The sequence below is a fragment of the Hyaena hyaena genome, unplaced genomic scaffold (assembly GCF_003009895.1).
Source record: "Hyaena hyaena isolate Hyena2069 unplaced genomic scaffold, ASM300989v1 scaffold_36, whole genome shotgun sequence".
Lineage (NCBI taxonomy): Eukaryota > Metazoa > Chordata > Mammalia > Carnivora > Hyaenidae > Hyaena > Hyaena hyaena.
Genome location: NW_024080668.1, coordinates 458,401 through 476,757, shown reverse-complemented (window position 1 = coordinate 476,757; position 18,357 = coordinate 458,401). Strand labels below are relative to the sequence as shown.

Below are 18,357 nucleotides of genomic sequence, written 5' to 3'. Positions count from 1 at the left end.
TTATCTCTACTCCCTGTAATTACTTCCATACCCAATCCCACCACCACAAAGCCACCAGCTGTAAAATAGTATCACAGTGGCTTTTTCAAAGTTTAAACACATTAAGTATGCTTTTAAAACAAAAACATTTGGTGAAAAAATACACTTCAAATTTTCTTGTTAAGTTGTAACACTTTATCAAGCTTCCAGTTGTCAAAGAAACACAGAAAGGTGTTTTTATGCCTTTAATCCAACTTTGATTCTGTGGGCTGCTCAGCATCCTAGGATTGTTACCACAAGCAATAAAAACAGAAGATGAAAATATGACCAAAATTTTCACTGATGTGTCCTTAATCATCTCAGTTATCAATTTACTTGTTTTTCTAAGAAGGCCCAATTTTTTGAGTGAAACTATGGGAATTCCCAAATCCATCCATTTATAAGCAAATTCTCTATCCCACGACCACAGAACAGGTTCTTCTAAGTTCTCACCCAGCCCCCTGGCTGCAATGTCAGTAGCGAAGAGGACGGCGGCCTTCTTGCGCACGAATTCGTTGTAGACCTCCATCCTCCGCATCTGCTGCTGCCGGCCGTGCAGCGCAAGGATGGAGAGCCCAGGGCGCAGCCGGCAGAACACCCGGTACAGGTACTGGACCTAGGCAGGAACAGAAAAGGTAGTCTGGTACTTCCGGACAACAGCAGCAGCCATGCAAACCCAGAAGACGAACAGCAAAGCAGCTTTAAGGAGCACAAGTTTCACCAATCAAAATGTGTAGGGCAGGGAAAGGGAAATGCAATCTGGAGTTGTGGTCTTCGAACACTTTTTGCTCACATGATTTCTCTAAGAATTTTTTTTTTTTAAATATGCTCCCCTGAGGGGGCACCTGGGTGGCTCAGTCAGTTAAGTCTGAAACTGTCTGACTCTTGACTTCGGCTCAGCTCATGATCTCACAGTTCGTGAGTTCAAACCCAGTGTGTCCCATCAGGAACTGCACACTGACATCGTGGAGCTGCTTTGGAATCTGTTTCCTTCTCTCTCTGCCCGTCACCTGCTCTCTCTCTCTCTCTCTCTCCCTCTCTCAAAATAAATAAAAATTTTTTCAAACTTTTTAAAAAAGGCTCCCCTTACATTTCAATTTGATAGCTGACATTTTTTCAAGTGTCATTACAAAAAATGTAATGTCTGATATATCGTAAATATGGAGAATTTAAATCCCTTACACATGTATCCAGTAGATTCTAAGGAGCAGGGTGATTTGATACCCAAAATCATTTTTAAAATATGCAAAGATAATTAAGGCCATGCTTGTGTGTGAAAGAGGGCCACTCAATTTTGCTGTGACCTCAAAATCCTATTTAAAAAATTGAGTCTTTAAAAAAATATGAAGACAAAATAAACTCAAGAGAAAGAAATTTTGCATTTCTTCTCCTCTTTGAACTTTTATGTCAATTTCCTGATCCCACAGAATTTTCTCTTAATAGTTTTATGCTTCAAAGTCTTGTTTATCTTATCAATATTTATGACTTTCTACAATAAAACGTTGATTATCAGTTTTAGTTTCTAACACCCCTGTGGCCATAAAGCTATTAAAAATTCTCAGAATGAGCTATTACTAGATTAGTATAGAACTGCCCAGAACAAAAAATGTTAGAATTTGAAAAAAAGCAAAACAAAAAATACTGATAGACATAATAATTTTGTTATACAACACTGGACGTTATTACAGCTCTTCATATATGGAAGTAAATGGAGCTGATTGTTGGCTTTACTTCTCTTTAGTTTACATATTAATAAATGAACACTACTTGATCGGTAGACTGAGGCAGAGTAAAGCATCACTTTATTCCTATTTCCTCTTTCTAATGTGCGTGTTAAGAAAATCCCTCCAATAAAAATACAGAAAATTGTACTGGAAGGAACGCTTGTGCACTGCTGGTGGGTATGCAGCGACTGCTGCAATCGCTGCAGAAAACCGTGTGGAGGTTTCTAAAAAAAATTAAAAATAGAACTACCATATGATCCAGTAATTCGACTTCTGGGTATTTATCTGAGGAAAACAAAAACACTAACTCCAAAAGATAGATGCAGCCTATGCTTACTGCAGCACTGTTTACAAGAGCGAAGATACAGAAGCTGCAGTGTAATCCACAGATGAACGGATAAAGATGACAGGGGATACATACATACAATATTATACGGCCATAAAAAATGAAATCTTGACATCTGCAACAACATGGATGGAGCTAGAAGGAATAATACTAAGTGAAATAAGTCAAAGAAAGGTATGTACCATGATTTCACTTATGTGGAATCTAAAAAAACAAGCAAACAAAAGACAAAAACAAAGAAAAAAGACTCTTAAATATAGAGAACTAGTAGTTGCTGTTGGGGAGGTAGGTGAAATAGGTGAAGGGAATTAAGTACTTATCATGTAAGCAGTGAGTAATTTACAGAATCACTGAATCATTATTTTGTACACCTGAAACTAATACAACACTGTAAATTTTACTGGAATTTAAAAAGTAAATTTAAAAAAGAGAAAATGTACTGGAAAGGGACTTAACTCTCTGAACACCTATAAAATATGTCAAAACCATGACAGATAAAATTTATAACAATCCATCAGCTATTAAATCCAGTAAGTCTCCCTACAAATTTTGTTAAAAGTAAAGAATGGTTGGGGTGTCGGGATGGCTCCATCAGTTAAGTGTCCAACTCTTGATATTGGCTGAGGTCAGGATTTTAAGGTCATGAGATCGAACCCCACATCAGGCACCACAGTGAGCATGGAGCCCATTTGGGATTCTCTTTCTCTCTCAAAATAAATAAACTTTTAAAAAGTAAAGAATGGTAACCCCAGTGAACTGCAAAACAACTTGGTACCGTGTTCTCAGTGCCACTCACTTTCCCAAGAGTGATATCCCCGGTGCCAGGAAGGCTCTCAGGGCCTGAGACGATGCACCAGGGAGAGTACAGACAGATGGACTCATGTCTCTGTTCTGCAGGTTTGCGGGGCCACCATGAGAAGGAAAGAGGGGAAAGGTGAACATGTGGACAACATACACACTCTCGGGCAAACCAATCTCAAAAAAGTACCTATGCACCTAGGAAGTATCAACTGAGTCCATGAACTTGCTGCAGTCTCCATCTCCTGAATCAAAACTGACCTTGAATTCCTGCTCTTGACAATACTCACTGAGGTGGATGATTTTCCAAGATCACTCTGGCTAGAATGTGTGATAACTACAGGAAGGGAAGTGAGGGAGTGAAGAGAGCAGTCAGGATTAGGAGAAAGTCAAGCATGGCTGAGACTTAGCTTTGGCAGGAGGCCAAAGGCAGAGGTGGTGGAGAGCAGAATGGTGGGGCTAATGAGAGTTACCAATATACTGACTATGAAGTGAAGACAGGCAACAATTAAGGATTCAGTCATCTGAGACGGGGAAGAGGTGGAGGGAGGAGATCTTCAGGATACGAAATCTTAAGTCATTTTTCGTATTTTAAACTTGAGATGCCCGCAAGATACTCAATGGAAATCTCTAGTATTCAAGTAGCTACACAAATCTGGGGCTCAGGAGAGTGGTTAGAGCTTGAGAAGTGATTTGGCAATTGTTAGAACACAGATGGCGTTTAAAGCCAGGGGAATGAAGAGGTTTCCTAAAAAGAGTATATGCAGGAAAAGGACAGAGTACAACAGACCACTAGCTATCTTCCCCATGAGCTGGAGAGAAACCCACTGGCATATTTATCATGCTAAGTACTCAAAAAGCTATAAACATAGAATCCATTTACTAAATGCCAACACCCATATATCAACAGGTAATGTGAAATACAGAAAGGAACATAAAAAATAATCAAGGTTCCTCCTCTTTAAGGGAAGAGACTAAGAAGTTTTCTTATTTATCACTGAATCCTTTATTCATTGCATATAGCTAATGTTAAAGAAATGTGTAACTGAATTAAAGACAGTCTAGAAGGATAGGAAACAGCTGATTATAACACAGAGATTGTGAATACTGAAAAGCAACCTCCAGGTGGAATATTTGAGCTTAGCCTTAAAGGACATTTAACACTCCCTCAGCATTAGTGCAAAGGAGCGCAGGCAGGGCCCTCCAGAGATCACCATGATCAAAGACATCGAGGCATGGAAATAACTGGCAGATTATAAACACCTGCAGTTCATCCCACCATTCAGCGGTGTGTTCTGTGAGTAAACACTGAGGGGCATGCTTATCATCGTGTTCCTCACCACATCTAGCACTGTATTTATTAGAATAGAATAAATTGCTATTTATCTAACTGAAATTTGCTATTTTAAAAAGGATGATTCAACATGAATTACTTAATCATTCAGTACCTCTTTACAACTGGAGAAAAATACAATACTTTTCTTCTTCAGGTGGCTTCTCAAAAAGGAATACAACACGCTTATTTTTTGCTGCAGCTCGCAAACTATGTAGTTCTGTTCCAAAGTGGCAGGGGTGCTTATGAAAATAAGAGGAGGAAACACATTAAAAACATGCCACATTGGTTAACTTTGAAATTCACACCACACACACAAAAATTAGAAAAATATTAACAATGGCATGGCTCTCCAACAAATTTCTCATACAGATACACACATGTACCCCAAAAGAGAACTTCTTAGAAATCAGAAATAGAATTGGACTAACACCATTTTGCAAATCCTGATGAAAGAGTGGATACAGAATAATTGTCACTGACTGCTAAAACTTTTAAGATTAAAAAGCTATCTTTCCTCCCATAAAGGTGTTGTTTGATTCAGATTCATCCTTTGGCCTATAGCACTAACAATGAAAGCAGGGTAAAATATAAATCAAAAAAACTGAAGGCATCAGAAAGCAACCAAGGCAGCTAGGATTTGAGGTGCTGAAAAAGAAAACAGACATGCTCTGAGGCAAGCCCTATACTCATCTCCACCTCTCCCTCAAAACATCTGCTGATTTGCAAGATGGTTAAGAACTAGGAGTAGCATCCTTAGGCCTACACACATTAGTCCAAGATCCTTGAGAGAAGGAACCATAAAACACTAAATCTTAAATTCTTCATACGACTTTCTCATGAGAAGTGGGACAAACTCCTAAACTCAACACACACACACACACACACACACACACACACACATACACACCCCAAAATGAGTGAAAACAAACAAAAAGCCACATGCAGGTAACTGAGAGCTGAGCAGAGATGCTGGCAGCCTCAGTGCTATGAGGTTCAGAGCCTGCCAGCGTGGAAGGGCTCTGGGAAATACCCATGCCTTTCAGCTGAGACTTCCAGAAGGGTATACCTCAGGACTCCAGACAGAACAGAACAGCTCCAGAATCTAAAAGCCAAGGTAGCCCAGATCAAGGTCATCTGTCCCTACCACATCTATCTGACAGAAAAAAAAAAAACAAAAACCATCTTTCATGGTTTCACTACGAACCCAAGAAAATCTTTAAACAATACACAATACCCTCAAAATAACAAGAAAACCATCAGCTAAATGTGACATTAGCTAATTTTGATATAACAGTAGTTAGAATAGAAATGTATCTTTAAAGAAAAAACCTGCCAAGATATCTTCCAAAAAAAAGGAAGAAGATGTTCTCAGAAAACTCAAAATGAAATTCTTCCACTATTAAACCTGAACTAAAAAGGAAATTTTTTTGAACACAAGAAATAAAAATACCAAAAAGGTTAACTATTTGGATAAATCTAAATAAATACTAATGTTTCAAAAATTATTAAGAACAGCTTATGAAGTTTAAAATGTGTGAAATTAAAATACTTCACGATGAAGGCTGAGTGGAAAGGGTAAACAGACTTAAAATAATGGGGTAAGTTAAATGTCAATGAACTAAATCCTCCAGTTACAAAGTAATGACCATACCTGATAACAATACTACATATTGCTTACAAAGTCAAATAAATCTAAAATGTAAGGACGCATATAATGTAAACAGTAAATGACCAAAGAAAACTCATCATGCAAACACAAATCAAGAGAAAGTTACTACAAGGAGACTAATATCAAACCAGACTTCAAGGCAAAAAGAATTAGCAGAGATAAAGAACAACATTTCATAATGATTAATGATACTAACGGGAAATGTAATATTACTTTTGTATGCACCGAACAACATAAGATCAGAATAGACGTCTCAATTTTGAAATGCTTCATAAGTCACCACAGAACTCAACTTATGTTCACTGTAAAATACAGCAAATTACAATGGCTCAAAGACAATTTTTTTTCAAAAAAAAAAATGCATTATATGCACCATTTCACTGCAACAGGAATACAAAGAAACCACCCTGTCATATTTTTTCTAAGGAGACTCTGATACACAACTTCAGAAAGATCTAACATTTTAAAATTACTTCCCTGATCCTGCATGATTCAAGAACAGATATTCTATACTACATTAAAAAATATTCTTGACCATGATATCCCCATGGTGTATTAACCAAGTTAATGGCTAGAGAAGACACTTCAATCATGACGTGAGGCAAAATTCACAAGAGCATCTGCTTTCTGTGGTGCTTCCAGTGAACCGGACATGAGAGAGCACGGCGCTCGTTAGCACATGACCTGCGGTTGTCGATCGTCACTAGAGACAGAGCTTCTGAAAATCCCGTTTATTCTAAGTGATGCATTTCAAAAATCACTTATAAAATAAACAGTATCTGCATTCAGTTTTCTCCAACTCTGATGTACAGATAATAGCCCACTGTTATCTACAGAAATTGGTAACAAGAAATCGATGTACAATTAACATAAACCACGCGGTTTTAGATGCTATCTAATGATTGAAAATTTTGTATCTGGCAAAGACACTAAAGAGTTTTTGAAAATAGGCAGAAAGCAAACAGCAAAAAAACAAAGTAGAAAATCAAGAGGAGCCTGGGGGGACCCAACTGGTTAAGTGTACGACTCCTGATTTCAGCTTAGGTCATGATCTCAAGGGTTGTGAGATCGAGCCTGTCCAGCTACACACTGACAGCATAGAGCTTGCTTGGGATTCTCTCTCCTCCTCTCTCTACCCCTTCCCTGCTCTCTCTCTAAAACAAATAAACTTAAAGAAGAAACAGAAAATAAAAAGAGAGTCTTTAGATTATTAATTGTACCAAGAATTTCAATAGCTATCTCAGTATAACATTACAAACAAGGACCACTATCTACTCCATAGTAAGCTAAGGAGGAGACTACCTCCAGAATCTCCTGCTTCGCCACTCCTGAGTTCTTGAGAGCCGAGGATGCCAGGACTCAGATGCTCCAAAGTCCCTCCATTAAGAACGCCTGGAAGCATAGAGTCTGGCCTCTTCTAGGGCTTTCTTTAATCCTAAACATTTATTAGCTGAATAACATCAAGGTGGGCCCCAAGGCCCATATTCCCAGTAATTAAAAAACTTTCCAAGAGGATAACCCATCATTTTCCCCAATCTATTCCTTTTTAGACTAACATTTCATAGCAAGAAATGGAAGTTAAGATACAGAAAATGGTAGGTTGAATCTATATTGAGACCTTCAACACATATCTACTTATGTTCACTAGACAACATTTCTGCAAGTCACACATGACCATAATCTACAATGATTCATACCAAACATACAGACACAAACTTCCACTTGTATCAAAATACACTTTAAAACCTATTTCCTCCAACCCATTTCCCACATAGCCACACAACCCCAACACCCCCCATTTTATACAGGGGTAGTTGTTAACAAACACATGTTCATACCTTACAGAAAGGTATGTGTTCCTCAGACCACATGGGAAATACTGCACTAGAGTATTCCCACATTTAAAGGTCCATCAACTATCTAAATAATTTTAAATAATATATTTTAATATGCTTTCCATATTTTATAACACATAAAATGACATCTAGTTTCCTTAAAAAGGTAGTATTAATGTAAAATATCAAATTCTTATACTAAAAAGAACACTGATTTTTTTTTTAACTGAATCAAATACAGCTGCAAGTAGTACATACCTGTATTTTGCTTTTTCATGAACCCAGACATACTCAGGGTTTTTCAAACTCAAGCGTGCAAGGTCCTTTACAGATTTGGTTTGTGTAGCTGAGAAAAGCAAAGTCTGACGTTTCTTGGGAAGATTTTCAATAATAGCATTCATGGTATCAGCAAAGCCCATATCCAAGATTCTATCTGCTTCATCAAGAACTAAAAAAAGATAATTCAAGGTGAACTATAACATTTAAAATATACATTAGGCTAAATGCAATTAAATATCCTGGACTGGATCCTAGAAGAGAAAAAGGGTATTAGTGGAAAAAACGGTGAAATCCAAATAAAGTCTGGAATTTATACAATGGACCAATGTTAATCTTTGTTTTGACAAAATAACGTGGTTACATACCACAGTTATGTAAGGTATCACAGTAGAGGAAACTGGGGAAAGGGTATAAAGCAACTCTCTGTACGATCACTGCAACTGTAAATATAGAATTATTCCAAAATAAAGAGGTGATTAAAATTAAATATACACACATTATGTAATATCACCAGAAGTGGATGTATCTTGAAAGATAAATTCTTGGCAGTGTCAGATAAAGAAGTATCTAATTTCATATACAACTACTTATATTCTTCTGATCACTTTGTTTTAAGAAAAAAAAAAGTCTAGTTGTACTCTCTGGGATTAGAACCCATAGGCCAAAAAATTGTTTCCAGTAATTTCTCAGATGTTTTATTGAATAAATATTAAGAATAAAAATTTCTGCCATTAAAATTTATGAGGTCTCTCTCCTGAGTCTGAAATTGTTTCATTAGAAATTCATTAAACTCACCTAACATTTGGAGATTGGTAGCATGAAAACATATTGTTTCATCCATGTGTTGAAGAAGCCGACCCGGAGTGCAGACAAGTATATTTATGTTATTGATCCTCTCAGCTTCATGTTTCAGATCCTGAAAACAGTTGTTTCTGATTACACAGACACATCACTGAACAGCCTGTGTATCAAAACTATAAAAGCCATCTGCATGTTACTTCCTCACAGCAATGTAGATATGCTACAAACAGAGAGGATTTCTCCTTCGATTTCTGCAGCACATCCAAATTTCTGGGCCAAATATAAGTCCTCAGTGAAGACCTAAAGAGCTCAGAGTGCCTCTAGATTCTTAATTATACCCAGGATTCTGAGGCCAAGAACAAATTTCCTACGAATGTTCCAAGTCTTCACTTCTCTTTACATCTGCCAGAACTGACTTAAGTGGAATCGTTGCCATTATTTAAGTCAGAACTCAGAGGCACTGAGCAAGCTTTCTGACACCATTCACTGTACTTTGTGGACTAGAGTGGGGGAAGATGAGCTCTCTACATTCTGGAAGGTGTTGTCTTGAATGTTAGTGGTTAGAGCTAGGTGACAGGTACATGAGTATGTGAGGGTTTGGGCTGGAGGCTACTCTTTCTTCATGTACGTTTGCATACAAGTATTATCCTCACAGTCTAGAGGAGCCTCCAGCACAAACAGGCAGTGCAGGTGAACCAGAAGGTAGAACAGAAGCTGGGTAGCAGGTTCTACCAACACCTAAAATCAATATTCCTCAAAATTATCTTCTGCTCTAGAAAGCTGGAGTGACCATACTCAGATCAGCCCAAACTGACTTTAAAACAAAGACTGCAGGGGTGCCTGGGTGGCTCAGATGGTTAAGTGTCCACCTCTTATTTCTGCTCAGGTCATGATCTCACAGTTCATGAGTTCCAGCCCCATGTCACTCTCCGCTGGGAGTGCAGACTCTGCTTGAGATTCTCTCTCTCTCTCTCTCTCTCTCTCTCTCTCTCACCCATGTGCACTCTCTCAAAAATAAACATTTTTAAAAAATAAAAGACTGTAATAAAAGAAGAAAAAAGAGCAATACATAATGATAAATGGATCAATCCTAGGCACAACATTCGTAAATATTTATGCACCATAGAATCAACAAAACAGAAAAAATAACAACAGGCATAAAGGGAGAAATTGACAGCAATACAATATTAGCAGGAAACTTTAATACCCCACTTACATCAATGGACAGATAATTTGCACAGAAAATCAATGAGGAAACACTGGACTTGAACAATACCTTAGACCACTTGGACTTAAGAGGTATATATGAAACATTTCATCCCAAAATCGCAAAATACACATACCTTCCAAGTGTAAAATAGAACATTCTTCAATACAGTTCACATGTTAGTCCACAAAACAAGTCTAAAATTGAAGACTGAAGTATATCAACCATCAGAGTGATATAGGCCTACCTCAAAAAAAAAAAAAGGGGTGGTGCCTGGGTGGCTCAGTCAGTTAAGTGTCTGACTTCGGCTCAGGTCATGATCTCATGGTTCATGGGTTCAAGTACCGCATCAGGCTCTATGCTGACAGCTCAGAGCCTGGAGCCTGCTTCGATTCTGTCTCCCTCTTGCTCTGCCCCTCCCCGGCTCACACTCTGTCTCTTTCTCTCTCCAAAATAAATAAACCTTAAAAAATTTTTGAAAAAAAGAACAAAATCCAAAAATAAGCAATGTAACTTTATACCAACAGGAACCAGAAAAAGAGTAGATAAAGCCCAAAGTTCCTCGAAGAAAATAAAGACCAGAGTGGAAATAAATGAAACAGAGTCTCAAAAAACAAAAAACAAAAAAGAAAATATCAACAGAACAAAAACTGGTTCTCTGAAAAGACTTATTTTCTACTGATAAACTGCTAATCATGCTCATGAAGAAAAAATAGAAAACTCCCTATTAAAAAAAATCACAAATGAAGTTACAACCAAAACCACAGAAGTAACAAAAAATTATAAAGGACAACTGGAATTACAACAAACTGAAAAGTCTAGATAATAATGGATAAATTCCTAGATACACATAACCTTGCAAGACTGAATCACAAAGACATAGACAATCTGAAAAAAACTGATTACAAGTAATGAAACTGAATTTTTTAGTGGGGCACCTGAGTGGCTCAGTCAGTTAAGCATCCCTACTTTGGCTCAGGTCATGACCTCACAATTTGTGGGTTCGAGTCCCACGATGGATTCTATGCTGACAGCTCAGAGTTTGGAGCCTGCTTCATATTCTGTGTCTCCCTCTCTGGCCCTCTCCGCTCACACTCTCTCAAAAGTAAACATTAAAAAAAATAATAATAGGGACGCCTGGGTGGCTTTGTCGGTTGAGCGTCCGACTTTCGCTTGGGTCATGATCTCTCGGTTCGTGGGTTCTAGCCCCTCGTCGGGCTCTGTGCTGACTGCCAGCTCAGAGCCTGGAGCCTGTTTCAGAGTCTGTGTCTCCCTCTCTCTCTGACCCTCCCCTGCTCATGCTGTCTCTCTCTCTCCTAGAAATAAATAAAAACATTAAAAAAAAAATAAAATAAAAATAATAAATGAAAATAATTGAGTTTTTTTTTATTTATTTATTTTCAGAGAGAGCATGTGTGTGTGCACAAACAGGGGAGGGACAGAGAGGAGAAAAAGAGAATCCCAAGCAGGCTCTGCACTGTCAGCATGAAGCCCCATATGGGACTCAAACTCCAAAGCCAAGAGATCATGACCTGAGCTGAAGTCAAGAGTCAGGCACTCAACCAAATGAGCCACCCAGGCACTCCTGAATCAGTAATTTTAAAAACTCCCAAAAAATACAAGTCCAGGACCAGGTGGCTTCATAGGTGAATCCCAACACTTAAAGAAGAGTGAGTACCCATCTGCCTCAAATTGTTCCCCAAACTGAAGAGGAAGACACACTCCCAAACTCATTTCCCAAGACCAGCATTACCCTGATACCAACACAAGACAATAACACCACACAAAAAAGAAAATCTTAGGCTGCTACCTCTGATAAACACAGATGCAAAAATCCTCAACAAAATATTGGCACCCAGATTTAATGCAATCCCTATCAAAATACCAGCAGCATTTTTGACAGAACCTGAACAAAAAAAATCTCAAAATTTGTACAGAACCACAAAAGACCTTGAGTAGCCAAACCAATCTTGAAAAACAAAAACCAAACTAGGGGTATCATAACTCCAGATTTCAAGTTATACCACAAAGCAGTGGTGATTAAAACAGTATGGTACTGGCATAAAAACAGACATAGACCAATGGAACAGAACAGAAATCAACCTATAATTATATGGTCAATTTATCCTTGACAAAGTAAGAAAGAATATCCAATGGAAAAAAGACAGTCTCTCCAACAAATGCTGTTGGGCAGTTACATGCAGAAGAATGAAACTGGACCACTTTCTTATACCACACACAGTAATAAACTCAAAATCAATTAAAAACCATAAAAATTCTTGAAGAGAGCATAGGGAGTAATCTCTTCACATCAGCCATAGTGACATTTTTCTAGGGATGTCTGAGGCAAGGAAAATAAAAGCAAAGATAACTTATAGGAACTCTATCCAAATTAAAAGTTTCTTCAAAGCCAAGGAAATAATCAACAAAACTAAAAGGCAACCTATGAAATGGGAGAAGATATTTGCAAATGACCAATAATCTGATAATTTGCAAATTATCTGATAAAGGGTTAGAATCCAAAATGTATAAAAAACTGATACAACTTAATACTCAATGAATAATCCAATTAAAAAATGGGCAGGAGACATGAATAGACATGTTCCCAAATAAGACATACAAATGGCCAACAGACACATGAAAAGATGCTCAACATCACTGGTTACCAGTGAAATGAATGTCAAAACTATAATGAGATATCACCCCACACCTGTCAGAATGGCTAAAATCAACAATACAAGCAACAACAGGTCCTGGCAAGGATGTTGACAGCAGGGAACCCTTTTGCACTGTTGGCTGGAGTGCAAACTGGTATAGCCACTCTGGAGAACAGTATGAAAGTTCCTCAGAAAGTTCAAAATAAACTCTATGATCCAGCAATCACACTAGTGGGTCTTTACCTAAAGAAAAAAAAAAAAATACTAATTCAAAAGGATTCATGCACCCTAATGTTTATAGCAGCATTATCTCCAATAGCCAAATTATACAAACTGCCCAAGTGTCCACTGATTAATGAATAGATAAAGAACATGTGGGGGCACCTGAGTGGCTCAGTCAGTTAAATGTCCTACACTTGATCTCAGCTCAGGTCATGATCTCATGGTTCGTGGGATCAAGCCCAAGCCCCCTGAGGGAAAAAGGAGATGGAGATTAAAGAATACACCTATTATTATGGAAAAAAATAACTTAAAAAAATATTTGCAAATCAGATCCAACAATACATTTCAAGAATCATACACCACAATCAAGTGGAATTTATTCCAAAGTTGCAAGAACGGTTCAACATCTGCAAATCAACAGGATATACAACATTAACAAATGATTAAAATCATATGATCTCAATAGATGCAAAAAAGGCATGACAAAATTCAACATCCATTCACAATAAAAACTCTCAACAAATTGAGTATGGAAGGAACGTACCTCAATATAATAAAGGCTATATATGACCAACTCAAAACTAACATCATATTCAATGGTTAAAAGCTATGAGCTTTTTCTAGCCAGAGCAAATAGGCAAGGAAAAAAAAGAAATAAACAGCATCCAAACAGAAAAGGAAGAAGTAAAACTGTCACTATACGCTGATACAGGATACTATATACAAAAAAACCCTGAAGATTCAAGCAAAAAGCTATGAGAACTAATACATGATTTCAATGAAGATGCAGATACAAAATTAACATACAGAAATCAGTTGCTTCCATACACTGTAACAAGCAATCAGAAAGAAATTAAGAAAACAGTCCCATTTGAAATACAAATCAAAACCACACTGAGATACCACCTCACACCAGTCAGAGTGGCTAAAATGAGCAAATCAGGAGACTCTAGATGCTGGCGAGGATGTGGAGAAATGGGCACCCTCCTACACTGTTGGTGGGAATGCAAACTGGTGCAGCTCCTCTGGAAACCAGTGTGGAGGTTCCTCAAAAAATGAACAATAGAACTCCCCTAGGACCCAGCTAGCACTGCTAGGAATTTACCCAAAGGACAAAGGAGTGCTGATGCATAGGGGCACATGGACCCCAATGTTCATAGCAGCACTCTCAACAATAGCCAAAACATGGAAAGAGCCTAAGTGTCCATTAACTGACGAATGGATCAAGAAGATGTGGTTCATCTATACGATGGAATACTACATGGCAATGACAAAGAATGAAATCTGGCCATATGTAGCAACATGGATGGAACTTGAGGGTGCTGTGCTGAGTGAAATAAGTCAGGCAGAGAAGGACAGATACCATATGGTTGCACATATAGGAGGATTAGGAGGAACTTAACGGAAGACCATGGGGGAGAATAAGGGGGGAAATGGTAGGGGAGAGGGAGGGAGGCAAACTATGAGAGACTCTTGAATGCTGAGAACAAACTGAGGGCTGATGGGGGTGGGGGGGAGGGAAAGGGGGGTGATGGGCAGGGAGGAGGGCACTTGTGGGGATGAGCACTGGGTGTTATATGGAAACCAACTTGACAATAAACTATTTTTTAAAACTTAATTAATTTTAAAAAAGAAAAGAAAAGGAAAAAAAAAAGAAAACAGTCCCATTTACAACTGCACCAAAAAAGAGTAAAATACCTAGGGATTAACCAAGGAGGTAAAAGACCTGTACTCTGAAAACTTAAAGGCACTGCTAAAAAAAATTGAAGACTACACTAATGGAAAAGTACCCTGAGATTGCAAAAATATTGTTAAAATGTCCACACTACCCAAAGCAATCTCCATCAAAATACCAATAGTATTTTTCAAAGAATTAGACCAAAGAATTCTAAAATATGCATGAAAGCACAAAGACCCCAAATAGCCAAAGCAATCTAGAGAAAGCAGAACAAGTTTCCTGTGTTGTATAGGTAACACAACTCCAGATTTCAAACTATATTACATAACTATTGTAATCAAAACAGTATGACACGGGCACGAATTGGACACATAGGTCATTGCAACAGATCAGAAAGTGCAGAAATAAACCCATACATACACTTTCAATCTATGACAAAGAGGCAAAGAATATACAATGGGAAAATGACAGTCTCTTCTATTCATGGTGTTATGAAAACTAGACAGATACTTACAAAAGAGTCAAACTGGGCCACTATTTTCTACAAGATACAAAAATAAATTCAACATGTATTCAATACTTGAATGTAAGATAGGAAACCATAAAACTCTTAGAAGGAAACAGAGACAGTGATTTCTTGGTCATCAACTTTAGCAGTATTTTCTAGATACATCTCCTCAGGCAAAGGAAACAAAAGCAAAAATAAACTATTAGGACTTCATCAAAGTAAAAAGTTTTTGCATAACACAGGAAACCATCAAAATGGAAAGACAACTTACTAAATGAAAGAAAGCATCTGTAAATGACACATTTGATAAGAGATTAATATCCTATATATGATATACAATATCCCATAATATCCTGAAATAGCCTATTTATATATATGTCCTATATATGTATGTGTATATATTTATATATAATACAATATATATAAAAAAAGTTATAAAGCTCAACACCAAAAAAACCAAACAACCCAATTAAAAAGTGGGCTTAGAGGGGCGCCTGGGTGGCTTAGTAGGTTAAGCGTCCAACTTTCGCTTAGGTCATGATCTCGCGGTTCGTGGGTTCGAGACCCGCGTCGGGCTCTGTGCTGACTGCCAGCTCAGAGCCTGGAGCCTGTTTCAGTCTGTGACTCCCTCTCTCTCTGACCCTCCCCTGCTCACGCTGTCTGTCTCTCCTAGAAATAAACAAAATATTAAAAAAAAATTTTTTTTTAAATAAATAAAAATAAAAAGTGGGCTTAGGACCTGGATATTTTCTGTGGCAAGCAGGCACATGAAAAGATACTCCATGTATCATAAGAGAAATGCAAATCAAAACCACCATGAGGTATCACCTCATACCTGTCAGACTATTATCAAAAAGAATTAACTATTACGTGAGGAGGTGGAGAAAAGGGAACACACATGTATTATTGGTGGGAATGTGAACTGATGCAGCCTTTATGGAAAACAAAATGGAGGTTCCTCAAAGAAATTAAGAATAAAACCACACAATCCAGCAATTCCAATTCTGGGTATGTATCCTTAAAAATAACACTAATTTGAAGAGTTATACATCCCTATGTTCATAGCAGCATTACAATAGCCACGATACTTAAAGCAACCCAAGTGTCCATCAATAAATAAATGGATAAAGATGTGATGTGTGTATGTGAGTGAGTGAGACAGAGAGACAGAGAGAGAGAGAAAGAGAGAGAGCGAGAGGATGTATGTGTGTGCATGCACACATGTGTGATGGAACATTACTCAGTCATAAAAAAGAATGAGATCTTGGGGCACCTGGGTGGCTCAGTAAGTTAAGCATCCAACTTTGGCTCAGGTCATGATCTCATGGTTCATGAGTTCAAGCCCCACATCAGGCACTGTGTAGTAACTCAGAGACTAGAGCCTGCTTTGGATTCTGAGTCTCCCTCTCTGCCCCTCTCCCCATACTCAGTCTCAGTCTCTCTCTCTCTCAAAAATAAACAAACATTAAAAAATTAAAAATTAAAAAAGAATGAGATCTTTCCATCTGCAACAACATGGGCAGACCCAGAGAATATTACCCTCAGAAAAATCAATCAGACAAGGACAAATACCATATGATTTCACTTATATGTAGAATCAAAAAACAAAACAAAACAAAAACGCAGAAACAGACCCATAAATACAGGAAACAAACTGATGATTGCCTGAGAGAAGAGGGATGGACAAAATGAGTGAAAGGGAGTGGGATATATAGGCTTCCAGTTATGGAATGAGTAAGTCACGGGGATGAAGGGCACAGTCAATAGTCACGCAGCAGCGGGTATGGTGACAGATGGTAGCTATGTTTGTGGTGAGCACACATAATGTACAGGCTCGTTGCAACAGTATGCTGTACACCTGAAACTAATGTAATTGTGTGTTTACTATACTTCAATTAAAAAATTCATTAAAATTTTTTTTTAAATGTTTAAAAACTATCTTCCTTTCTTCTGTTGCTGACCCAATGTTCTGACTTATTCAACCTCTTTGATTATTTTCTTAAAAGGAACTAGTCCACATATTCAAATGGTACCTTTCCCAAGTACAGTAACAAATAGAATTACAGGTTATTTAAAGTATATGAGTGTCAGAGAACCTCATCTACTCAGATACCCTCAAAAAATGGACTTTCTGAACCTTCAAAACTGTTAACCAGAACTCTAGATGACCATGACCCCACCGGGATGCCAGCCTACCTGTTTAGATGAAATCTCCACCTCCTTCCTGTTAAGTGCCACCAGTCCCCCAATATCCATCCATTACAGGAAAACAAAGGACAAGACAAATGACAAACCTTTCCACCAATGATGAGACCAGCTGAAAAGTCATGATTCTTTCCTACTTTTCGGAGAACCTCAAAGGTCTGATAGGCCAGTTCTCTTGTAGGTGATATAATCAGAACTCCCAGCCCATCTGTTGAGGTCCACTGCAGACGATATAAGGCTTCCAACACCTCAAAAAAGACAGCAAATGATGTTTAGTAAGTCCCTTCGGGAGGCAGCATTTTGATTCCTAAGCCACCCGTGCTCCTCCAAATCAAAGGCACATTCCAAGCAAAAGACACACCAGTCACAAGTTCCATCCAACCAGAAAAAGGAAATTCTTTGCTTGGTTTTTGTTTTTTTGTTTTTTTTTTTTAATTTTTCTTGCATCCACCAGATGCCTCAAGTCATAGAGGGAAGAGAAAAAGTAAGGCCTCAGCAGCTTGGCTGCCGCCAGAGCCCTGCCCAGAGGAGACTGGCGATCGATGAAAGGTATGTGCAGCCCTCAAACTATTCACACAGATTTTGGAAAAATATCTGTCACCATTTTCTGAACAGAAACCACATTAAAATAAACTTTCATCTGTGTAGTTACTATAATTACACAGTCACTGAATTTTCTAGTTGTGGAGAGATATCATTATAAAAAACTGGATTTAAGAGAAAAATAAAAATGGCTTTTCAATACTTGAACAAAAACTCAAATGTAATTTTTCTAAGCCAATTATTTTGTAGGAATTAAATTATGAGACCAACGGCATAAATGAGATAGAAGTAAAGTCCTAAAAGGCTCTATTGTTTTATTGCTCAAAAGGACAGATATCAAAGTCCTAGAAAATTCTCAACAAGTCAATCTCCTTCAAGTGAGCATATTTCAGCTTTATCCTAAACAAGTGGCAAGCATAAATGCAACCTGCAGATTTGCAAGTGTAAGCGTATGAATAGCCTCCTGGGCCTTCCCGTGGTCCTCCTATGGGGTAGAAACACTCAGACCTGCCACCCAGGAACACCCCCGTC

At 38.0% G+C, this 18,357-nt stretch overlaps 1 protein-coding gene across 1 annotated transcript in view; it reads right to left on the bottom strand.

Moving 5' to 3' along the window:
* Positions 1-18,357, bottom strand: part of DDX10 (DEAD-box helicase 10) — a 294,804-nt gene that overhangs the window by 264,148 nt on the left and 12,299 nt on the right. Inside the window, exons 4-8 of the mRNA XM_039229231.1 lie at positions 17,373-17,531; positions 8,801-8,921; positions 7,985-8,174; positions 4,335-4,461; positions 472-634 (exon numbers count right to left, since the gene is read on the bottom strand). Coding sequence (XP_039085162.1) covers positions 472-634; positions 4,335-4,461; positions 7,985-8,174; positions 8,801-8,921; positions 17,373-17,531 — 760 coding nt within the window. The remainder of the gene's footprint in view (positions 1-471; positions 635-4,334; positions 4,462-7,984; positions 8,175-8,800; positions 8,922-17,372; positions 17,532-18,357) is intronic.